The sequence below is a fragment of the Nelusetta ayraudi genome, unplaced genomic scaffold, assembly GCF_046127955.1.
Source record: "Nelusetta ayraudi isolate G7.1 ecotype Tasmania unplaced genomic scaffold, CSIRO-AGI_Nayr_v1 ptg000042l, whole genome shotgun sequence".
Lineage (NCBI taxonomy): Eukaryota > Metazoa > Chordata > Actinopteri > Tetraodontiformes > Monacanthidae > Nelusetta > Nelusetta ayraudi.
Genome location: NW_027466092.1, coordinates 702,281 through 726,815, shown reverse-complemented (window position 1 = coordinate 726,815; position 24,535 = coordinate 702,281). Strand labels below are relative to the sequence as shown.

Here is a 24,535-nt window from a genome sequence, read left to right as displayed (position 1 = left end):
TTGAATGTTTATTGTAATTACTGTAATTACTGCAACAGCGTAGTTTCCCCAATTTGTGATCAATAAAGTAGATCTATATTCTGCGAGGCTGCTCCATGAGCATATAAAGTATAACAGTGGCTCCGTGCAGCAGGTGAGGTCGATTCTGCTGGCAGCAGAATTGAAGGTGTTCCAGGACTCATCTTAGCAGTCTGCCAGCACCAGACCAGACCAGACCAGACCTGAACAAGAACAGATCACCTGCTCCATCAACACTTCAGTCAGGAAGACAGGGGCCTGAGATACTACCAATCACCAGCCGGCTGGAAGAACACTGTGAGGAGGAAGAAATGTGTTTCTAGAACTGCATGATTCACTGCCACTGGGAGAATCAGAACCGGCTTTCACTGGGCACCCACCCACCCACCCACACCCACCCGACCCGATCAATCAGACCCGATCAACCAGAACCGATCAAACTGATGAACCGTCTCACCTGCGAGTTTAGACACAGCGGTCGCTAAAGGCCGGCACTAGCATCGACTAGCTGTTGGTGAGTCAGACTGCCGCAGACTCTCCACATGTTGCACCAGTGCGACACATCGCCACACAACACAACACGACACAATACGATATGACACAACATCCCCTGCGGCTCTCTTAGCCAGAAATAGTAAACACACACACACACACACACACACACACACACACACACACACACACACACACACACACACACACATATGAACCATACATGCACTCTTGAAGCAGCTGCGGTTTGAGTTAAGGGGTTGCAGCTCACGGTCACGGCAGAGGAAGTGGTCATCAGCAGCAGCAGCAGCAGCAGCAGCAGCAGCAGCATATGCTGATCTGCCATTGACACTGACCTCTGACCTGCCATGGGACAGTCCTTATCCTGAGGGGAATCTACATGATCTGCACTAATTGTGTTGCATCTCAAATCATCACCGCACACACACAAACCGTTGGACGAGAGTCTGCTGAGTGCTGAGACATGTCTGGGGGGAAGAAGAAGAAGAAGAAGAAGAAGAAGAAGAAGAAGAAGAAGAAGAAGAAGGAAAGAAAGTAAACAGGTCCAGAATTCCTTCCAGCATGTGTCTGCAGCCACCAACCTGCTAAACAGCAGCAGCTGCTCACATGGACAAGCCTGCAGCCAGTGCGTGCGTGCGTGATGGTGGTGGTGGTGTGTGTGTGTGTGTGTGTGGGGGGGGGGGGGGGGGTGCATCGTGTTGGATGCAGATGATAAACTAAACATTCAGACCAAGAGAAATGGACGAACCACGAGGGCAGAAAGTCATAATGACGCACCTACGTTTGACGACGAGTGACGCCGCCGCCGGCTGTCAAACACCTCGGAGGGAAGCAACACCTCCGAGCCCGGAGGCTAGGGCCACGGCTGCGCTCGGCGAGCCGCCAAGAAAGAAAAAAAGAGAGAGAGAGAGAGAGAGAGAGAGGAAAGCAGTGGGTGAGGGGAACCTGCGCGCAAATATGTGCCGCGCGCCGTTGTGCGTAACGGGCAGGTAACACAACGCAGCTCGGCACATACACACTCATACACGCGAGAAAGAAAGAATCACAACAATCACAGCTATTAAGACAACGCGCGGATTCTCGACCGCTACCGACGCCTTGTCGACGAGCAGCAGCACAAGAAGAAGAAGAAAAAGGAGAAGAAGAAGAAAAGAAGAAGAAGAAGGAGAAGAAGAAGAAGAAGGAGTCTCGCGCTCACCGTGAAAGGTTTTCTACATCCGAGTCCGGGAGCGCAGATTGTGTCGAGGAGGAAGAAAAAGAAGGCGAGGCGACGCCACAGTGTTGCCGCCTGTCACCGGGAAGGAGCAGGAGGAGGAGAAGGAGGAGGAGTTGGTGTTTACTCCAACAGAACAGAGCAGAGCAGGGCTGGCTGTCAGGGAGACCACAGGAACCTCCGCCTCTCACTCTCCGGAGAGGAGGGCGGCGTGGAGAGGAGCCACCGTGTGGTCACGACGCGCCACTGCAACTTGGGGAACTCCCCCATGAACGGCGCCGGGTGTGAAATACAAAAAAATAAACAAATAAAGTTTTGGATACGGCTTCATTCCATCCCAAATGGATTTAATTGTTGATTCGTTTGTTCGTCTGGTACCTTTCCGGGCCGCCGTCCCACAACGAGGGGAAGTGTTCGCCCTGCAAAGTCTCAGGACCAACTCCGGGAGACCAATATTCAGGTCTTGGCTGTGAGTGTTGAGTTGCCAGCTAGGCAGCCAGCCACTGTGGCAGGAAGCAGACACTGAGTGGAGAAGCCCCCGCAGCAGACAGAGAAAACTTGAGGAGGGCCTCAGGTCAGAATGGAAGCCACAACCTCTTGGCTGCGGTGCAGCAGCGCTAACTACTGCCCCAGCAAACCACCTGTCTCGCTGTCCCTCAGCCAAGAAGAGTTTTCCATGTTTGTTTGTTTTTTCCCCTCTTTGTTTTGGTTCAGGTGCTGCGTTTATTGCCTCCTTTAAAACAAAACAAAAACAAAAAAAACAAAGCAAAATAAAACAACGTGAATACAAACTGGCCACCGGAAGGTGTTCAGTAAAACTTCTTGGAACTGTAACGCTGAACATTTGTTTCAAGAAAACTCTAATGGATGTTGAATTTTGTTTTGCCAGAAATATAATAAACACCTTGTTTTCTCCGGCCTTTGTTGACCTGAATATTAAAAAAATATATAAACAATTTTTTTTTTTTGCGTGTGGTAAAAGTGGCAAAGCTTCACCTGAAAAACAAGAGAGCCAACACGGTGAGAGCCTCTGTGATCTCAAGGCCACTTGACTTCCTTCTGCTGTCAATAATTAATCTTCAATGTTTTATCACTCTGCAATTGCAGGGAGAGGACTTTGAATCTCTGGCAGTCAATAAAAGTTTTGTTTTAAAAAAAAGGGTGTGTTTGTGTGTGTGCAAGAACTCATTGTTAAGGAAATAAGTGGACGTCATCATTGGAATTGATGGACAACCATAAGCTAAGCTATGCTAAGCTAAGTGTGTGTGTGTGTGTGTGTGTGTGTGTGTAGATGCTGAACAAGTATAGGTGGTCTGAAAAAACAAAGCTAATAATAATCATAATTATTATTATTATTATTACGTCCCTTTGTATTGTTTTATCTCAGCTGTGAGCTCAGTGTTGGCGCTATGACAACCAGCTCTGCGTCTCCCCTTACGAAAAACCAAAGGTCATGGCTGTAAATGTGCACTGCGTTTATGGCCGGCGCTCTGTGTGTTGTCCCCGCACCGCCCTGGACGCTGGTCTTCAGACGGGAACCTCGGGAGGATCACTGTCTCACGAGCTGCTTCTGACAGTGGAACACAGCCACCATGCCGTCCAGGGGGAAGACCCAACACTACCTGGGCAGCGCGCTGCTCACCGCCGTCGCTGTCGCATTGCTGGGCTACGGAATGTCCGCCGATTGGTCCACCACAACATTCAGTTGCAGCAGTATTCCAAATGGAACAAACATCACGGCCGGGAATGCTGTGGTGACTCTGAAGCTTTTTGAGGGGACGTTGAAGTATTTCAACTGCACCTTCTTGTCTGCTGACAACTTTGAAGGTATTGTTTCCATTATTATTATTATTATTATTATTATTATTATTATTATTATTAATAATAATAATAATAAGAAGAAGAAGAAGAAGAAGAAGAAGAAGAAGAAGAATATATTTATTCTTCTTATTATCAATATTAGACTTGACATGAGGTTCATAGTGACTTAAAGCACCAAAAATCAAAAAGAAAAACAACAATAAACAGATAATAGAGTTATCTATTGGGACATAGCACGTTTGTCAACACTCCCGGGTCACTTTATTTTGTACATGATGTACCTGATATGGGGGCTGGTGTTTGTGTGTGTGTAGTTTTAACCACTTTACATTTGAGTTACTTTTGCCTCTCTTTTTTTCGCCTTTACTTTTCTTTTACACCAAGTCCATCTGAACTCTGACCTCTGACATCAACAAGTGTTCACACACACACATACCAACACACACACACACACACACACACAGAGCGGGAGAGAGAGAGAGGGAGAGAGACAGGCACACTGAATATTCTCTCTCATAAACCCCAGAGATGGTGGCGACATTGTAAAAACAAAAAATGCTTTAGATCAGCAGTTTGTGAAACGTCTGGCAAGTCGTGTGATTGGCTGATTAGATATTAGTCTTATCAAGTGATGGAATGTTTTACCAAATAAAGTGGCCATGAGTGTAACTGCGTATATGGTATTACGTAAAAAAAAAAAAACAACCAAATAAATTAAGTTAAAAGAAAAAAATGACAGAGCTACATTCAGTTCAAAGCAAAAAGTAGTTCAACATAATCTGCCAAAACAAGTTGTTGCGTCTTCTATTTATGTATGTGTGTGTGTGTGTGTGTGTGTGTGTGTGTGTGTGTACATATGTACATAAATAGGTATGTACATATCTTGCACCCCCCAAAAAACAATCGAATCTGAACTCGACAACAAAACAAGCCTTTTCATTTCATTTTCCATTCAGTGATTCCGCGGTTGCTCGAGTCGGAGCGCACGTCTGCAGCCCTTCAGATCACCGTGGTGACCCTGCTGTTCCTGTGCCTGCTCTGCTCCGCTGCCACCATCCTGGTCTCGCTCTACAACAGCGTCAGCAACCCGTACCAGACCTACATGGGGCCCATTGGCATCTACTCCTGCGGCTCGCTGAGCGGTAAGCCCGTCGGTTCCGACCGCCGCCCGGGGCATTGGGGGGGGGGGGGTTGCCACCTGAGCCCAGCTACTGGTTAAAGTTAGCTTCCTCTCTCCCTCCCTCCCTCTCTCTGTCTCTCCTCACAGCCGTCTCCTCTTTATTGGTCCTCATCTTACACGCCTGCAATGTTTTTCTGGCCAACGCGTATGGTGTCGTGGTCAAGACATTGACTACAGCCACACTGGACTTATCCTCGTCAAGCCTGCAGGTGGGATACTACATGACCATCCCGTACTTGGTGCTCTCGCTGGCCGCCGTCGGTGTCATCTACAAGTACCAAAAGACGGCCTACAAGCAACGCAAGGAACAGCAGAAGCCCACCGAGGACGCGCCCAAGGAGATCATGATGTATTAGCGGCCCGGTGCTGGAGGTCTGGTGGGTTTGGGACAAACAAACCGACAAATGTGATTGGGTGTTAGTGTAGTGATGGATTTTCATAATTGCAGTCTGACTCAACGCTGGCCAGGTGACGTCACTCGTCGTCAGGAAAAAAAAGAATCAACACACAAGCAAGAATTTAATGGCTTCAGACTTTGAATTGACTGACGATAACTTTATATCTTTAGTCTCGTAAAAGCCGCCTCCACTGGTCTTATGTCATGTGATGGCAAATGGAAGGAGTTGCAAAGCAGGGAGACTTCACATCGTAAGACGGAAACAAAACATATATATGTATTTATTGAAATCAAAGAGCTTCATTTTAGATCTTCCCTTTCCAAAGATTTACAGAAAATTAAACAAATGAGATCTAAAGACAAGCTTTTACGTGTATTTTTTTTATTTTTTTGTTGTTTGAAACAATGTTCATAAGAAAAGCAAACCTGTCAATAAAAAGTTAAGAGTTGGAAAGTGTGCAGACGTAAACCTGGTTTTTGCTGCCCTCTAGTGATGACAAGCTATAAATGCAAAAACACGCCAGGCTGTTTCATCTGCAATTTGCAGCAACTTCTTCCTTTCTTTCTTTCTTTCTTTCTTTTTTTATAAAAAAAAACAACAAAAAAACACGAAATGCAGTGCAACGTTCTGGGGCGGCATGAAGGTTGTTGGTGGGTGCATGGGGCCCGAGGGGTGGTTGGGGAGAATGTAATTAACATGTAGTATAAATAATTAAATCAATAATTGCTAGCTGGGCTGCACCAGTGTTGTAGGTAATTGTTTAGTCTCAGTTACTCCTGAAACTCAGAACATCAAATCCATTTTATTTATTGACTGTTAATAACAAATGTTCTGCAGCTACTTTTATTGCTTCAATTCCCTCCTTCATTGATTTATGATAGTTGGGGCTTCTTTGTGACGTTATCAACATTGCACTGTTAGCCTGGTGGCTAAACCCAGGTTCTAATCCGTTCACCCAAAGCAAACAAACTACTAGAATACGGTGAAAGAAGGCGAACGGGTAAAAACAGACAAACAAACGAGCTCTCTGTTGTCTCTCTCTCGGCTCTTCGGCGGCTCTGCCAGCTGTGATTCAGAGGGAGCGTGTTGGTTGTGTTGACGCGAGAGCGGCGGCCGGTGTCGGTGTCCCCTTACCGCTTCCCGCGTCCCATCACTCACTCGGGGGACCTGCAGAGTCTGTTTGGACATGCCCTGTGCAGCAGCTCTCAGCCGCCGCAACGCCTGCTAGCTGCCTTCAAAGGAGCCACTCGTCCTTCAAGTCCCGCACGTCAAGGCAGCCGCGAAAAGGATGCAGCAACACCGCTTTCGTGGTTTTGTCACACTGGCTGTGCGGATTAACACCCCCGATCTCCCAACACACACACACACGCACACCTCCCCTCTCCCTCAAGAATCAAACCAAAAGAGTTGCACTGCAGAAAATCCAAAGAATTTATGAATTTATTTGCTCTAATTAATCCCCAAAAGGCCGCAGACTGACAGTGAGCCAAGCCAGTACGTTTACGTTTTAGCTTAATCCGGCTACAACTGAGTAGCTGAAGTGCAGGGAACACATTAATCCAACTCATGTCGGAGTTCTCCAACTCCTATTCAGACACCCAGGTAATGTGATTGGAATTCGACATTCTCCCTTAAGTACTGTGCCTTAGTCGGGGCGTAACTGGACAATGCACGTGCGCATGCTCCACACCCCCGCGCTGGCTGCGCTCCCAGAAATAAACACATCCAGTGGCACAAGCTTCTTCCACGCTGGGCATTTTTCTGACTTTGTGTATAACTGAGGACGCCGTTCCTTTGCAAACTAGTTTGCAACGACCACTACTCTGTACCAACTTGTCTCTCCACTCTCTCCATGGAGCAGTCTGTGCTCCGAACATTCAACAAGAACGAGGGGTCCGGGTCAGTAGAATTGAACATTGAAGCCCTCCAGCGGCATACGCCGTTCTTGGACATAACACCGATGTTCTATCGCGTTCCAGTTGTTTATTATTATGTGACGCAAGAGGTCAACCAGAAAGGGGGCCGTACTAACCTGCTGAAATTAGGCACATCGCCCCCTAGTGTTGGGGAGGAGGACACGTTCCCGTCAGTCATTCGACTTTCCCCGTTGCACGTTAACTGGTTCAAGGGCAAAGGTCCGATTAGGCGCAAAAACTGCCTTTTGAGCATCGCTGGATAAAGCTGTGCATGTAAACCTACTGAGTGTTCCGGCCCTTCATCCTCCCTCTTCCTATTCCTCACTCTCACCCTCCCCTCCCCTTCCCTCCCCTCCTGCTTCCTGATGTCGCTCTGCAGCTGTGCTCGGGTCCCACCAGTGTGAAGCCCGGGCAGGTTGTTCTCTCAGGAGGAGGCCACGTCAGTGCCTGCTGTGAAATGGATAGGCTCCTCTCAACGCGCCGCTGATCCGTCAGCCGTCACACCGACCCTCGTATTTTATTTTTTTTTTCTTTCCGCCCCTTTGAAATTCATCGTTGACTTTGAAATCTGACCTGTGAGGACACAAACGCTAAAGCTTGACTGGGCTTGTCGCCTTTTTTTTTTTTTTTTCCTCTCCTTTTAAATGTCCCAGCAAATTGACACACATGAAAAAACAAAAAAAAACAAAAAACACAACAAGCTTTTTTCAGCCCTGGTAAAACACTGGGATGAATTAAAGACTGTTTCAGTGTGTCTGTCACTGAACTTCCTCAGTGTGCACTGAGCTGTGGAGAGGCTGGATAGAAAGAGAGGGGGAGACTTGGTGGCGAAAACAAACCGACCGACCAAAAACCAACAACGGGCAGTAATCTCTTCCTCTCTGCGTGCAATCCTTCCGTCTCTTAACTCGGCCGGGATTATGCAGCGGCCCTGAGCGGCGGCCACTCACGCTGCCTGATTGGATTAGAGCAGAAACTTTTGTACCTGTGAAACTGTATCCCCGCCGCTCCGCCATTATCCCGGGCCTGTGAAACAGACACCTCCAGCTGCAGGGCCGCTGCTAGTGGGGTAGTGGGAAGAGGAATGGGGGGGGGCGGGGGGGATGGGGGATGGGGGGTGGAGGGGGACTGTATGTAGATGTACATGGATAAGAAGGAAGGGAGGGTCGACCTGCTCAACACTCAAAAGTGCTGGTACTGTGTGCTAACAGCTAATTGTGCAGGATAAACATATCCACAGGTCTTCTTATATCTACAGGTGTCAATAAAAATTAATTTAAAGGTTCAGTTTATATACACACACACACACACACACTCATATATAAAAAATTATATAATAATTTTTATATGTATAAATTATATATTTTTAGATCAAATTTTATTTTTATGGATTCCGGTAAATAGAAGCAATCAGAACTTATCAGAACTGACGCTAAGATAAGATCAGCCGGGAGCCTCTGAAGCACTTTATCATTTATTGTGCTTATAACGTCTCCTTGAACTTCTGCTCAGACATTAATGAGAGATATTAAGGGAGATGCTGTTCTCAAATACAGCCCCTCCTGTCACCTGTATGCAGATGATATTCAGCTGTTCCGCTACAACGGTTGATTGCCACCAACTGGTTATTTTGAATTATTCCTGATCATCCAGCTCCTTCCACCAAACAATTAATGGGAGTCTAAATGTTGGTGTGTTGGATATAATTTGTGATTTAGGTCCCCTGGTCTGCGGTGAACTGGCGACTTGTCCAGGGTGTCACCCTGCCTTCGCCCTAAGACAGCTGGGATAGGCTCCAGCAGACCCCCGTGACCCCGAATAAGAATAAGCGCGTATAGAAGATGGATGAATGAATGAAGGTCCCCTGGTGACCCTGTCAGCCGGCCAATGGACGATCAAGATCTCAATTCGATTTCTGTTCCTATTTCTGACTCCGTTTCTTTTTTTGTTTTTTTAGTATCTCAATGACCATCCCTCGTCATCTGTTTTTTCTTTCTATTTAATACCCTGGTTTGAACTTCTAGGCATTGAGACTCCCCAGTATTTAAGCATTTTGCTGAAGTCATCCTACCTCCTAGACCTTCATGCCATCTGAACTGAATTTGAACCAAAGGACTATGGAATCATCCTCCTGTATCAACGTGATCCCTTACATTCACATTGTTATGCTAAAAAAAGATTTTAGTTGTTCTGCCAGTCCCGTGTGAATGTGAACAACTCTTGTCTCACCTTCTCATTAATGTCTCATTATTATTTTTCAATGTAAGGCACATAAAGTCTTTCAAAAGGGCAGTGAAACGTGATCTTTCAATGATTTTTCTTGTATGGTGCAGTTACACGTACCTCAACTAATCAGATTAAACAGACTCCGACTGAAATTGCGTCATATTCCAATTGAACTGGACGGATTCTGAGGCTTTAATTGGTCCAGCAAACAACCCTGTGTTTCATAATGGGTTTGGCTGGGTGTGGGATTATGGGAAGACCTACGAATCAATCCAATCACTTGCATCAGTCCACATGTAAAGGGGACAATCTGATGTTGGCCTGGAACCCTGCAATCGTATCTTTCACTACGAGTAATATTCCGACTCTCGTTAATCTTTGAACGAGGCAGGCGTGAACCGTCCTCACCTGCCTGATCAGAGCTCATGAATCTGAATTAAAGCAGCCATCATCGGTGTTAGCGGTCTCTCACGCTGAGAGCGGGCCAGCGTACGATATCGGGGAGGCAGACAGGTTCAGCCACTTATCTGCGTCATTAATCTTAATTTGTCAGCGAGGGCAGCGGCGGAGGCGGGGTAGGGGAGAGGGGAGGGAGGGGGGCGTTGGGCCGGGAGGCAATTGCACCCCTGCTGCTCCATTATGGTGTCATTCCACTGTTAAGAGCAGATAAGATCTTCTCCAAATCACCTGGAGCCAAATCTCCACTTTACCTGGCCGGGACGGGGCGACAGAGACGGAGAGAGAGAGAGAACCAGAGTGAGAGAGAGAGAGAGGGAGAAAGAAAGAGAGAGAACCAGAGTGAGAGAGAGAGAGAGAGAGGGAGAAAGAAAGAGAGAGAGACAGAGAGACAGAGGCAATGAAGATAAACACACCGAGTCCATTTGTGCAGAATATTTCTCAGGAGTCTGACTGAAATCTAAATGAATGAGAATTATCGTGGGATTGTGTGTGTGTGTGTGTGTGTGTGTGTGTGTGTGTGTGTGTGTATGTGTGTGTGTGTCAGTGGAGGAGGCGGGGGCCGACACTTTCCCTGGCCCATGCCTCCTGACACCCTGCTGATGAATGTGTTCCCTGACTGGCAGGTGTGATGGATATCAGCGGACGTGCGACACGTTGCGACTCACCGACACGTCACCAGTTAATTGCAGCCATTTGACCCCCCGGAAACACGGCGGCGTTAAAAGGCCCAACGTTGGGTGGGTTTGCATTAAATAGAATTAAATGTAAATAAATGAAGATCTGTCATGTCAGTCAAGGTTGTTATTGTCCTTGGCCTACACTGCAGCTACATCCTCGCAACAACTCGCAAATTACAATATAATTACGACTACGACAACGTGATGAAGGATCTGCTTCTTAAGATGAGGGACGCAGTGATTTCAAATGAGTTTAAAATCACTTTAATTTCTGCTGCCTCAAGAAAAGTTTTGTCAGTCTGAATTAGTTTATTTATATTTAATCAGTAAAAAAATAAAAAATAAAATATTGAGTCAAACATACTAAAAAATTAAATAACGTTTTTCTCCACCAACACCTAGCAGACTACATAAACCATCTCAGTTGTCAGACTGTCAGTCGAGGTCTGTGTCAAATTTCACTTTTTGTCCATAGGATGGTTTTTTTTCCTACTGGCACAGCCTGGCGTCTTAAACTTTGCACTAGGTGGCAGTATTCAATAAATCAGCTGCCCTTTGGTTGAAGGTGCGTTTGTTCTCTGCAAGTAGTTTTTGATCGGGAAAAGCTGGATTAGAATCTGAAATAAGAATCCTAACCAGGAGGGTAGAAAGAAAACGGTTTTAATTGATTGTATCCGGCATGCTTGGGTCTAATTTTTTTTTAAAATTTGGAATCAGTCAACGGTCTGTCAGTCACAGGCTGCAGGAGTCGTTCACTCGGTGGAGAACCTGCAGCCAACAAACGATACTATGCCGAGCTCCGACGTTTTCCTTTCAGAGTGATAAAGTCAGCTGATTCATAGATTGAAATCACCTGACGAGAAACCTTCAGGTCGACTGTGAAACAAAACCTTCAACGTGAAGGTTAAAGAGCATCGACACCGTCCAGACTCGATGGTCTGTGACCAAACGTGCTGTAAAGTCCCTCAACGCTATGTGTCATCAGGGCTTGGAGCGTCTGAGGGTCCTTTACAGAAGCCAGATGGGCCGAGGTGTGAGGATAAAGTGCGGCAAGTGGAGAAGACCCCCCCCCACCCCCCCCGACCCGCCTCCACCCCTCCCCCTCCTGTCCATCCATCCAGCTTTATGAACGGATTAAAGGATTTGCAAAGCTCTGTCATGAGGCCGTCAATCATCGTCACGGCCGCCTGTTGGTGCCCGGAGGAGAGCAGAACTCCATCCGTCAGCTCAGCACCGAGTCGGCACCGACGCCTCCAGCCAGGAGAGGGACATGATGGGAGAAGACACAGACGGGACGGACGGGCAGACAGACGGACGGGCAGACGGACGGAGAGCGACTAGAGCCGTGACATCCAGCTGCAAAACGATTGCAACTTCTGGGCCTCCAATCGGCCCCACGTCTGCCCCCTACAGGTTGACAACGGAGCAGAATCTGATCTCGTGTAGCGTCTTTCAGCACAGAGACACACTGTCTGTATGTCTGTTTGTCTGTCTGTCTGTCTGTCTGTCTGCCTTTCTGTCTGTCTGTCTGTCTGTCTGTCTGTCTGCTGCAGCTGCTCTGGGCCTGTTTGCATGCGCATGAGACAATTTGTCAACCCGCACAGCCACCTGACCTCCCATTCACCGCTGCAGCTACCATTCAGAGGTTAGTTGTCGTTCACTGACTTGGTGGTTTGTCCTGCAGCTGGGACTTGATTGGAGGCCGACAGCAAACCCTCCCGCTGCTCCCAAAAACGAGCAGTCATACACCACTCAACTGCGCAACTACAGGAGCGTCATCAGCAAAAACAAGCAAGCAGCAACGTCGCGTCACTATCACCGAGCTCCAAACCTTGCAAGCTGTTTGTTGTTTACACATATCAGCTGACTGATTCAAACCGTGAAGATTTTTTGATCCACTGTAACTTTGTGTTGCAACCCAAAAAAAGAAAACACGGCCAAAAAAAATAGAGATCACTGCTGCTGCTAGAAAAAAAAGAAAAGAAAAAGTATTTGAGGCGATGATGCTGAAGATAACACTGTGGGACTGTGCGTCAACTCATCACCTCCTGGTCGGGTGTCAACGAAGGGAGGAAGAGGTGAGGCGGGCAAAGAGTGAGGGGGGAACAGAGGGGCCGTGAAGGGGGGGGGGGATCAACTTGCCAAAAAAAAACGAAAGAAAAAGAAAAATCACCCACACAGAGCGGCGGTGAAGACCCGGGTCTCGGTGCACTTAGCGCAGCACCCGGAGCCGACAGGTAGCAAGGAGAAGGTCCCACCCCGGGGCCACTCTCAGGCCCCAGTGTCATCTGTCCATCTCTCAGCCTCCCCATCTCACAATCTGCCTGAAGGAAACTCACTTCCTCCCTCCGCATTCTTCCTCCCTCCATTAGCCTTCGGGAGGAGGGGTGAAGGGGTGGTCGGGCGGTGGTGGGTTCTATGGGAGGGTCGTGGTGGGAGTATCAATAACGGATCCCCAACGAAGCCGAGGCCGGAACCCTGAAACGTAGTGCTGAGAAGTTTAATAGTTTAAAACGACCCAACCCCACCGACCCCGCAAAAAAAAAAAAAAAAAATCCATTAAACTGTCAAGAAATCTCCATCCAACCCCTTCAAAAGTTTTTGCTCCAAACCTCAAAAATCTCCATCTAACCAACCAAAGAGATTTCCATTCAGCCTCAAAAAAAAAATCCCATTCAACCCAAATCAAAAGGTTCTGGGAACGTCCTGACTGGAGGGGGTGAATGGCGGGAGTTTGGGGGGGTGGAGGGGTGATAGTTGAGGAAGACGCTGAGCTGAGTGGCAAATATGTCATCGTCATGTGACAGAGGTGCCGTCAGGCCGTTTCAGTGGCTGCACCGGTGTCAGGGTGATGTATGGACGTGGTAACACAACCTGTGACGAGGCATACGGGGTTGGAGGGGTTGAGGAGGTTTGGAGGGGGGGGGGGGACAGCACCGCCGGGCTGCCACTCACTTCCTGTGCGGAGGAATAGGGGCCGCGTGTAAACATCTGAGGCCCCGTCGTCGCTCGTTTCTCCTCTGCTGGAGCTGCGTGCCGCTGTTTCTTTTTTTTTTTTTTTTTAATCCCAGAATGTTCAGCCGAGGTCAGGTGATCCGCTCCAACACCGTGGATTACACCTGGAGAGGTTTGTCCGACACAAAACCCCGCCCTGTGGCTCCCAACAGAGCCGGCGGGCGCTGGGCTTCTCCCAAAGTCTCTTAATGGAGCCACAAGCTAGCAAGAAGAAGAAGAGGGGGGGAAAAGAAAAAGGAAAAAAAAATCCCACTAAATCCAGGAGGAATTTGTTCCTTCTGGGGATCCCGGAGTGACGTCCATCTCCTCGTCCTCGGCCTCTCAAGCAGCTGAAACTGGAGAAGATGACTGACACTTTGAATGCTCCCACTCAGGATCTTTAGAGGGGAAACCTGTGAACCCTGATGGATCCCGGAGAGTTTAAAACTTCTGCTTGTCACTGGTTTAAACTCTGATCGATCTGACGGATTTCCAACATTTCTACCAACTAACAACTTACAGCTCATTAAATTTAAACCCTTGGGGAAATGGTTTCTCTGCATTTGACCCATCCTGTCTGTAGTTGACCTCAACTACTACATACTGGGAGCAGTGGGCTGCTCCGGGGGCCTCAGTGGTGGAGATCAGGGCGGAGAGACGAGATGTGGCCAACGATGAAACCTCCTGGTGATTCTAAGCAATGACCTCCTGATCACAAGCTCTGCCTTCTCCTTCTCCTAAAACACTTCAGCGGTGGAGAACCTTACTGGAGAGTCACCAGGTCATCAGCTGCTGACTGCTTCCTTTCTCCTGTTTAGTAACAACAAACAACTAATTCCAATAAAAAAAAAAAAAATCAGCAGTTACAATCTTAGATACCGCATCTTTAAGTTTATTTTCAGATTTTCCCATGTGTCAGAATCCAGACTTGTTTTTCTAAAAATCATATTTTGCCACCAATAGTTTGTCGGCTACCATTGTTGAGTGACTCAACCTGGCCAGCAGAGGTCCTCAGTCCTTCTCCCGCCTGCCAAGCTGTAACCAGAAACCGGAGCCGCGGCGGCCAGACACGGGATCCGAGACGCAGTAAAACCAGAGATGTATGGGAACCGTCCGGGCCGGCGCTGATTTATCCCCACGTGGCCACATGTGAAGAGTTAGACGTGCGGCCCAGGTGAGGCTCGTCAAGATGACCCTGCCAGACTTCTCTGAAATATGGTGACATAAATGTGCGGCCTGTCAGATGGCTGGAGAGCCGTGTGGGTAACTCACACTGGTCCATACCGGGAACCCCTGCCAGCTCTTGGACCGCTGCCCAGAACCTGCGCCGCCACCCGCTCAACTCCAGCTAAACTGCTAATTCTGAACCCCCGGCTAATGACTTGCTGGTCGGCCGCCGTCAGGCCAGGGCGCAATGTGGCCGATTCCAAAAATGAGTCATTGTGCTTCTTTCTTCTCCTTAAAGCACTTTCTTATCCTCGAAGTGTAAAAATAATTCTTCTGCTACCCTGCAAGAGACTTTAGGTCACAGACATGAGGGTGCAGTAAAGAACCCTCAGCGTTCAGCAGCAGGTTCAGAGGGCCGCACCTTCACCTGCACCACAGCACGCTGCAGCCTCTGGCAATAAGTGGGAAACAGCAAGGTGTTGAGCAGAGTGTGTCTGCAGAGTGTGTGAGGTGTGTGTCTGGCAGCAGCTCCAAGTGTGAACATCAGCGCTGCGTCCTGAAGACACAACTTTACGGCCTGAAGACAATTGTGAAGCCCATTTAGCTTCACAAGGAAGCTGGGAGGAAATAAATGTAATATTTTTAAAAAATGTATAGAAATGAAGGTGACACAGCGGTGCAGAGGTTAGCGGGTTCCATCACGGGCCTTTCTGTCAGGAGTTTGTATGTTCTCTCTGTGTCTACGTGGGTTCTCTCCAGGTTCTTCCTACTACAGACCAAAACCTAGGACTTGAAGACATGGCTATTGTGGTTTTTCTTTAAGATACTTTCATTAACCGTGAAACTCTGGAATGAAGTTGTGGAAACACTGGAATGTGTGCCTTGTAAATGGGGGTCACTGGATGACCCTGTGCTGTATTTTTTTCTTTTCTTTTTTTTCAAATCTGATGTTTGTTTTCTTTTTTTTAATCTTGTGAACTGGACCTTGAGTCTGTAGTAATCAATTAATCAATCATGAGACAAAGCCTCTCTACGTCATCCTCTAATAATACCTAAGATAAGAACATCTGCCTGTCTTTACCCCTGTTTTCCCCCAAAGCGTGAGCTGGAAACACACAATTCTCAACCCTTAGTGATGTCATCAAAGATGTCTCCTGGGTCATAACTGTCACTGAGGAGAAGAAAAAAAACAAAAACAGAGCAAACAAGAAGCTCTGGAGTCAGTGTGAAAGTTCCAGTCTTAGTTATTACAACTGCACCTGAGAGCAGGAGAGTGGGGCGGGGAGGGTGGGGGGGCGGTGTTTGAGGCTCACAAAGCACAAAGCCTTCAAGTTAATTCAGTGCCAACGGTTCAATTAGTCCTCTGGACTAAGACTTGGAGGCACTTGTTTCCTCACTTCACTGTCGGCTTACTGAATTGCCATTTGCTTTTAGCGGCTGCGGCTGCGGCTCCTTTGTTGGGGAAAAACCTTGTGTTACACGATACGGATGTCGGCCAAGTGGCCCGATGAAAGACGCATTGTCTGTGAGGTTTCTTCCTCCGACACTCCACTCAGCTCCGACGCGCGCTCGGCTCTCCCAAGAGACAGCGGAGAGCAGCAAGGATACGAGTCATGGACTGAAAACAGCCTTAGAAATTAGTGCGAGCGATGATGAGCACATTGCACCTTCAAATGGTGCTACAAAAAAAATAGCGCTGAAAAGCTTGCAAAACTTGCACTAATTCATACTAATTCAGGAACATTAGCATGCTAGCAAATTGTGAGATGACTTTGTTATCCTTCAGCAGCCATTTGGGGCAGTGCCAACATTGAATAACAGATACAGAAACGTAAAACAAAAATGTATAGTACACACATCAGCGACAAATGACCGCAACTTGTGTGCGATAAACAGTTGATGGATTTAAAGTGAAAGCTTCTTCAGTATTTGCTGTGTGGTCTGAATGTTGATTGGCTGAAAATATTTGTAGACTTTGGCTGCTAGCATTAGCCGGACAAGTGCAAACCAACAGCAGGACAACAAACTCAGTCCAGAATGGTGGCAATTAGTTTGTAAATATATAATATAAAGTACATAAAAAAATCTCAAAATAAGAATACTTGACTGGATCTGTTAAATGGGAGTATGTGATCATGAACTGACTTAGTTAATTATTATTATTGTTTGGATTTCTTTAAAAAAACAACAACAAAAAAAAAAAAAACTTTTGTGTAATTTCAGTTTCAACCATCAAAACCAGAGTGAGAGTCACTTTAAAAGACAGCTTGTCTGCTGCCGCTCTGCAGCAGGTGGCCCTTTTCATTATAGCTAAATTCTAAACTGATGAGGCTCTTCATTAAAGGGCCGTTCTGTAATATGGGGCCTGGGATGATTGGCCCTGCAGTTAAGTATAGTGGCTGCACTGGGGTGTGGGCTGGGTGGGCTGGGTGGGCGGGGGGGGGGGGGCTCTGCCACCGCACCACGAGGAAAGTCAATAAAGCCGCCGCCGCCATTATGCTGTCAGCGTCTCATACAATTACACACCATCAGAGCAACTCTGTGATTCATCCTCATTATATTTATTGGATGGACGCTCCAATCTAATTGCAGAGGCGATCCAAAGAGCCCCGACAACATGCGTCATGCTCAGACTACGGAAGAAAAAAAAAAAAGAATGGAGCCCGTCAGAGTGGAATAAATGTGCTTTCTTAAAAAAAAGAAAGAAAGAAAGAAAGAAAGATAAATCTGCTGAGTAATTCAATGTTCAGCTTTCAAGGTCGCTTTGATATCAATTCTTCAATATTTGTGTGACTCACTGTATGATCCGAAAGGTTTCTATAGTTACAATCTGGAAGTTTTCTGTTGAACAGGAATCTGCGTCCCCACTCTGGATGTCAGCGGGCATAATATTCAAGCAGGAGGCTGTAAACAGAGAGCTAAGTATGCTATTCTGTGGACATCCAGAGAGGTTTTTGGATCGTCAATCAGCCGACGCTGCTCCTCCGGAGTCTGGAATGAAAAAATTAGTACAAAAAAAAAAAGGCCACACTTTTCTTTTTCCTTCTTATTGTTATTATTATTACAGCATGGATGGATATGAAGAACAATGTTCTGTAATCTGATGGGTTGTGGTTTGTTGATTTATGAACTGGATAGGGGGAGCAGACCGCAGGTGTTTGCTTTGCTCTTCAGAGGCCCTGTTTGCACTTGGCCACTTGTAACTGTTTTGGGGGATCGTATCACAAGTATGCATCTTGAAGCGTCTGTTCGCACATGGCATTAACATGCGTCTCGAGCGTGCCACTTGTGATCGCATTAGTGCATTTTTAACCACTGGGGGCAGTAAAGCGCAAAACCAGGGCTAGTTTTACCTGACAGCGAATAAGAATCAACTTCCTGTTTGTGGACCATATCAAGTCACTGGTTTTAATGCTACTGCAGCTCGTATGGATCCGAACGAGGAGTAACGACTGGTGGGACAGAGTGGGGACGACTTCATTTTCGGATCAACAACTGCGGCTGGCAAATTTTCGGATGCAACGTCGCACATTTAATCTCATATGTGGGGAAACTGCGACCGCTGCTCCACTGACAAAATACGCTAATGCGGAATGTAATTTATTAGCATGCTAATAAAAGAGTCCAACAAGAATGATTTGTTTTGGCTTCTTGTTTGTAACTTTATAATGACGCCGCCGGGAGGTGGGGCGCCGACCAAGTACGTACACGCGAGAGGTGAGTGGAGTAGGCGGTCCTTAATGTGGACTGAGCTCGCATTCTGTTCACACGTCCGTGAGGAATGCTATGCTATGCTATGCTATGCGAAGCGTCAAAACCACCTCCCCGAGGTGCTTTGAGTGATCGGATGACAATACGGATTTGGACTGTTTCCACTTGGTTACTTTGTGTGATTTTTGCCGATCGGAATACGAAAAACGCTTGAAATGACCAAGTGCAAACAGGGCCACAGTTACATTTCAAGCTGGAGAGCATCTTTGACCACACGCTCCTCAGAGCCTCTGCAACATTCAAATTATGTAAAATATTCAGAGTCTTTCAGAAGAAAACGCTGTTCTTTCATTTCATCCGTGAACAGAGGGGCGGCTGTACAGATTCTGGCTTTTGCGGAAGGTTACGATGGCTCTTGGGGTAACTAACCGAAGTGTGAGGGTGGCCTCATGGGAGTCAAGGGTGAGGAAGGCAGACATGAACACGTGAAGTCAACAAGAGGAGGTTGGAGGGCCGAGCGGTGAACCGGGCGGCTGTGAGACCCACGGCACCCCCGGTGTTGGCAGAGGGCAGTGTGTCTGGAGAGGAAGTTCACCTCTCGCTGCTCAGCCACTGCTGGATGCTGAGCAGTGCAGCAGGGTCAGGATGGCAGAGTAGGCCCCCCCCACACACTCCACCCCACCCCCAACACCAACCCCCCCTGGAACTGAATCAAAAAGACCTTCTACCTGCCGAAGGTCATTGATGTCTGCTGCTATTCAGGGAGCTCTGGAGGAGCCGTCTGAGCTGTGAGCAGAGAGTGGGGGGAAGGAAGGGATGGGATGGTGGGGAACCCCCCCCCACCCCACCCCCCCACCCACCTCCCTCCAGGACGGCTCTCCCCTGGAGCCCCTCTGGGCCTGCGGACGTGTTGCGGCCTGTCGCTGGGCAGACAGACAGACTGACCCTGGCCGAGGTCGGCGGGAGCCTCGGCCCATTGTGATGAAACCGCTGCTGCACCGTTAGCATACTGATAAAGGACAGCGACACCTCCTGGAATTCCATCAGCCCGGCCGTAATGAAAGGGATAATCACTGCGCTGGTGCTGGGAGGGGCGGCGCCACTTCCACAAAGATATCTGCTGCGAGTGCTGGGCCGGGTCATTAGGACGGGGGGTGGATGGCGGTTTGGGGGGGGGGGTGTTACCCGTCCATCTTCATAATGGCTTTAAAGTAAATAAAGAAGTGTGACTGGCAACACGTGGCTAACGGCCCGTTGGAGTCGGTGTAACGGGGATCTAATGAGCCGTGCATATTCCCCCTCCGTCAGAGCCAATGAGTAAATAAACAACAAAACAGGCACTGACGACGCTTCCATGGATCTTCATTAGGGAGCTGCATTAGCGACGTGACGTGAAGGCCCTTTAACAAGGAAACAAAAGTGCCTCCATGCTGAGAACGGCAGGGGTTCATAAACCTGTTCATAAACCATCCACATATACCTTCAATATATGTGGATGAGGCCATGAGTTCTTTACTTTGGACAGCATAAAACACCGCAACCTGAGGCCAGTGAGACATAGTGACCGGACCCTTTAAAGCAGCAATCCAACATCATAAACAGATATACTGTATATGTACACACACACACACACACACACACACACACACACACACACACACACACACACACACACACACACACACCTGGCTTTAAACCTTTAAATGAATAAACTTTAAACTAAACCAACTTTAAAATAAAAAGTATTACTTATTTAGATATGAGGGAAAAATAGAAGTATTACATTTCAAATGTCAACAATCAACCCAGGGTGTAAACACCGCTATATAAGCTGGCAAGAAAAACGATCATCAGATACGTAGCTGCAGGCCTGTACCGCTGCTTGAGCTTGTGGGGAGCAGAAATATTGTAATAGGTTAGTACGTAATGTTGCCCTCTGGAGATTCTAACAGCTCGCAGTTGCCTGCCTTCCCTAGAAAGATACCGCTAGTGTTGTCACAATACTGGATTTCACACTTTGATACGATATTTTGAGAAATGTTGATATTTGATACGATTGTCGATACCACGCAACCACAAAGAGATTTTAGTGCAAAGACGTTTCTTTTTATTTAAAGAAAAATAAAGGACGAAGAACTTTTTCATTTGTATGCACTTATTGGAGAAACTGCACTACACAATAAAATAAAGTGACTAAATCAGTAATAATACCAATTCAATTAATTTTGTTTATTTCATGTATTATTTTATCTTTTTATTTATATATGTATTCCAGGCCCTGTGTTGCCTGTTCGGGCGTAGCATGAGCCCTCTCCATTTATCAACATATCTTATATTGCTTACCCAGCATTTCACACTTTAACTTAAACTTAATTCCTTCATTGATCAACTGACTTAGGACAGACTTCCGTGTTGCTTGCTACTATTTTAGAACATCCAACCACACATTTGTCAACATTACACAGAAAGTGAATGAGAAAGAGCAATCAAATAATAATAAACTCTCGACCCCAAACTGAGTATATTCAAGTGGCAGTACGTGTGAGCGCGTGCACGAGTACATGCGCGTGGGTGTGCAGCTGTGCACGCGCGAGTGAGTGAGTGTACGCGTGTATGCGTGGGTGTGGGCGCGAGTGAGTGCGCGTGTGTGTGTGGGTACAACCAATATGTCTTTATAGGGCAGACATACATAAAAACAATATTGGCAGGGGAACCGTGACGTCTAGCGCAGCGCGAGGACGATAGCCGCAACAAGCTAGTTGTTTGTTTCCCCCCCCGTGCACGCTGTCTAACATTTACCGGTGCTTCCACATCATTCACTCACCGATCGGACAGGAAGACACAGTGTTACAGATGTGGCGGTGAAAACGCGTTGCCTTTTCGGACGCAGCGTGAGCTCCGGGGAACAGGTGGTACTTCAGTGCTTCCTGTCTCCCCGAGGCGGTCCACCGTGCTCACCGCCACCCACAGGTGAGGAATGGAACAACGTCTACGATCAAGATTGATGAACTCAAACCAACAAAAAAAGAAGTTATTAATATAATCAAATCACAATAGAATAAACCTTGATTAGTCCCGCATGAGGAAATTGCAATAAAAAAAAGAAGAAGAAAACCTTGTTTCTCTGGTATAAAGCTAAGATTTTTCAGGTGATTTTCTCCTTATTTAGCTATTAAAAACCCATGTGAATGCAAATGCACTGTCGAACAGATAATGCCTCATACTTGAGCCACATTGAAGTATGAGGTGAAGTGCTGAATGTGTGAATCTTAGCTCCTCCATCCACCCTGCAAAAAAAAAAAAAAGAAAAAAAAAAAAAAAATCCCCTCCTGGCTGTTTCAATGGTGCTCTGAGTCGTTTGGACTGAAACACGATGATGATGAAAAAGAAAAAAAAAAAAAGAAACGTCCTCTTTGTGGAGCCGGGGCATGTCGGCACAACTCAGCTGTCAGCGTCAGAGCAGGACAGACAGCCAGGCGCTGGCACCTTTGCAGCGTGCACGGCTGCACTTGTGCGTGAGCGACCCGGATGATGTCATCGGGCCCGGGGATGCCGTCCTGGGCTGGGGGAGGGGAGAGGGCGCTGTTTGACGTGAGTGTGGGAGAACGGCGGCGTTGCACACACACACACACACACACACACACACACACACACACACACACACACACACACACACACACACGTGTCCTGGAAGCCTGTTGTCCCTGTGTGGCTGCACGTCTGTCGTTTACGGTGGACACACAATGTGTTGTGGGTCGACCGACTGCAGCCAGTGCTACTAGTGCTACTTGTTGCACGCTCATGTATGCATGAACTCTGGAAGCATCTGGCCAAACCATCACCTTGTGTTTTCTTCCCAGCCTGCTGCTGCACAAGATGCTCTTCTGATTCTTATGAGTGTGTGTGTGTGTGTGTGTGTGTGTGTGTGTGTGTGTGTGTGTGGCTGATGTTGCTGTAATGACCACCCTCGGGTGGCTGATCAGCCTATCAAGGAATTACATCTTCCCCTGACTGAAGCCTCTCTGAAGATGACAGGAGCAAACGGCAGATCCTTGAAGTGCAGTTTGGGATTAGCGGGCGAAAAACAAAGGGGGACGTTTGGATTGGGGGGAGGAGGGGGAGGAGGAGGGTTGGACATTCAGGCAGGCAGACTATCATTTAGAGTCTTCCACCGCAGGTCATGTGATGGCCTTACGCCAGGTAAAGCTCCGGCGCTGCCCAGGCTCCCTTTCTTTGAGTCAGCGTGGGGCGCGTTTGATGCTCCGCAGGTCTGTCTGTCTCTCTGTCTCTCTGTCTGTCTGTCTGCCCTCCTCACTGTCTCCCTATTGGTATGCATCCCTCATAATAGAGGCGGGAGGCAGGGGGTCTCATTAGGGGCTGGGAGGGAGGGGGTGAGGGAGGGAAGGAGTGTTGTTCCCTGGTTTGGGGGTGGTGTGTGTGTGTGTGTGTGTGTATGTGTGTGTGTGTGTGTGTGTGTGTGTGTGTGTGTGTGTGTGTGTGTGTAGGGGAAGGAGGGGGGGGGGGTGGCAGGGAATTCCTCGGGGCAGATGCACCAGCATCGAGCTGAATGATTGCGAGCTGAATGATGCATCATGGGAGCTGCCACAACAGGACAAAATGAAACAACAACAACAACAAAAAAGTTTGAAAACTCAGGTCTGAGTCGTGTCGCGTCCCTGAATGTCCGGCCAGGAGTCTTGGACACTGCAATGGGTTGCTACCAAACTTCAGGTGGCGCAGACACAGGCGTCCTGGACTTGCCAGTGACGATGAAGGCTGTTTGCTACTGTTTTTCTCAACAGCCAATCGCAAACATAGATTTGTAAAAAACATGACATTTTATCAGACGCTGCACCTCAAGGCAGCTAACAAGTGCTAGCTGGCATGCGACCACCATTGCGCTGCTGCTGCTGTGGCTGCATCGCTAATATGACATGTATTTAGGGTGAGCGTATTGTATGCAAACTACTAAGATTGATTAACTTGGGATGTAGTTCTACCATTGGATGCTGTCATTTTTTGCTAAAACAAACCGGAACCCTGCAGGTCCTCAGCAGCACCGAAAACCTCCACTGAGGAACCGAGGGACCATTGAATGAACAATATATTGTCAAGTGACGGACAATGTGATTTTCATCACAACACTGTCGATTTTTTTCAGCATAACAGTGACAAAAAGCACATTGTCGTCATGGATGCACAAGTCTGGTTCTGTGCAGAAACCCTGGAGGCTGCAGGCACCACCAGCAGTTCTTCCTCCCATCGTCCTTTGCGTTCCGTTCGCTTTTAAAGCTCTAGCGGCAGAGACAAAGGTGCTGTAAAGACACTCAACAGGAAGGTTCCGGATATTTAGGCACCCAGAACTTGTTGCCCTGGTTTTTGTCATGCTGTAAGATCACCATGTCATCGCTGCTGCTTCCCTTCTGTCTCGCTGCTCGCTGCACAACCTCCAGGTGCACCTCGTCCCCCCGGACTTGAAGGCCCTGGCGCTGATCGCACGCATGCTGAGAGACGACTTCCTCCAGACGACCGCCGCACTGACGGACGAGCGGCGGAGGAGTTGGAGGAGGAGGAGGAAGAGGAGGAAGAGGAAGAATGGGGTGAGGAGGAGGGGGTAGGAGGAGGAAGCAGCTTATTTGGAGGGTTCGTCCCTCGAGTATCGGCTCGTCTTCCTCACTTCCGTCTTTCCAGATTCCCTCCGGGTGGCCACTTCCTCTGGCGTCTGTCACCACTTCCTGTCCGCCAAGAGGAGCATGTCGTGACAGCGCGCAGGTGCTGCGAGGCGAGGTGGGGCGAGACGAGGCGGGTGGTATCACCGCAAGGCGTCGTGGGAGGAAACAACATGTTACACAACATGTTACGTTTACTTCTATCACTTGTTATTTGGAAGGAAAGCCTTTTTGTCACGTTAGAATCAGTCTTGGTGGGTGGAGGGGTGGGGGTTGGGGGGTCTGGGGGTCTAGGGGGGTCTCAAGGTCAGATGATCCATATTTCGCTGAAGTGAGCTGGAATGATTCCACATCGGCCGTGACTCAGATATTTGTTCTGCAGCGCTGCGCGGAGAAATTGATGTTCCGTGAACCCTGGACGCTGTTTGCTGGGGTCAACGTCTGGAACCTCACCGAGGTGGTGCACCCGGAGACGCTTTGGATCATCTTCCCTCTTCAGACTCATTAATGTGCTTTTTTGGAGTTTTCTGGAGCCACATCAGCTTATTTCCTTCTGCAGAGTGACTGTTGTGA

The 24,535-nt window shown here is 47.9% G+C and overlaps 2 protein-coding genes across 4 annotated transcripts in view; one reads left to right on the top strand and one right to left on the bottom strand.

Annotated features, from left to right (window-relative positions):
- ptprea (protein tyrosine phosphatase receptor type Ea) overlaps positions 1-1,887 on the bottom strand; it is a 46,966-nt gene extending 45,079 nt beyond the window's left edge. For all 3 annotated transcript variants that reach the window (XM_076033450.1, XM_076033451.1, XM_076033452.1), the window contains exon 1: positions 1,730-1,887. The gene's annotated coding sequence lies outside the window, so the exon portion shown is untranslated. The remainder of the gene's footprint in view (positions 1-1,729) is intronic.
- A 1,355-nt stretch (positions 1,888-3,242) lies between these two features.
- Positions 3,243-5,649, top strand: clrn3 (clarin 3). The gene is made up of 3 exons (XM_076035547.1): positions 3,243-3,571; positions 4,486-4,707; positions 4,833-5,649. Exons 1-3 carry the CDS (start codon positions 3,337-3,339, stop codon positions 5,099-5,101), a joined length of 726 nt encoding a protein of 241 aa, XP_075891662.1. The 5' UTR covers positions 3,243-3,336; the 3' UTR covers positions 5,102-5,649.
- The last annotated feature ends 18,886 nt before the right edge of the window (positions 5,650-24,535 follow it).

Bases quoted from the DNA above. Each gene is read 5' to 3' on its own strand.
- clrn3 (XM_076035547.1), top strand. From the start codon at position 3,337: ATGCCGTCCAGGGGGAAGACCCAACACTACCTGGGCAGCGCGCTGCTC. The intron at 3,572-4,485 runs GTATTGTTTCCA...TCTGAACTCGAC, and splicing joins GTCTGCTGACAACTTTGAAG to AACAAAACAAGCCTTTTCAT. The intron at 4,708-4,832 runs GTAAGCCCGTCG...CTCTCCTCACAG, and splicing joins CTCCTGCGGCTCGCTGAGCG to CCGTCTCCTCTTTATTGGTC.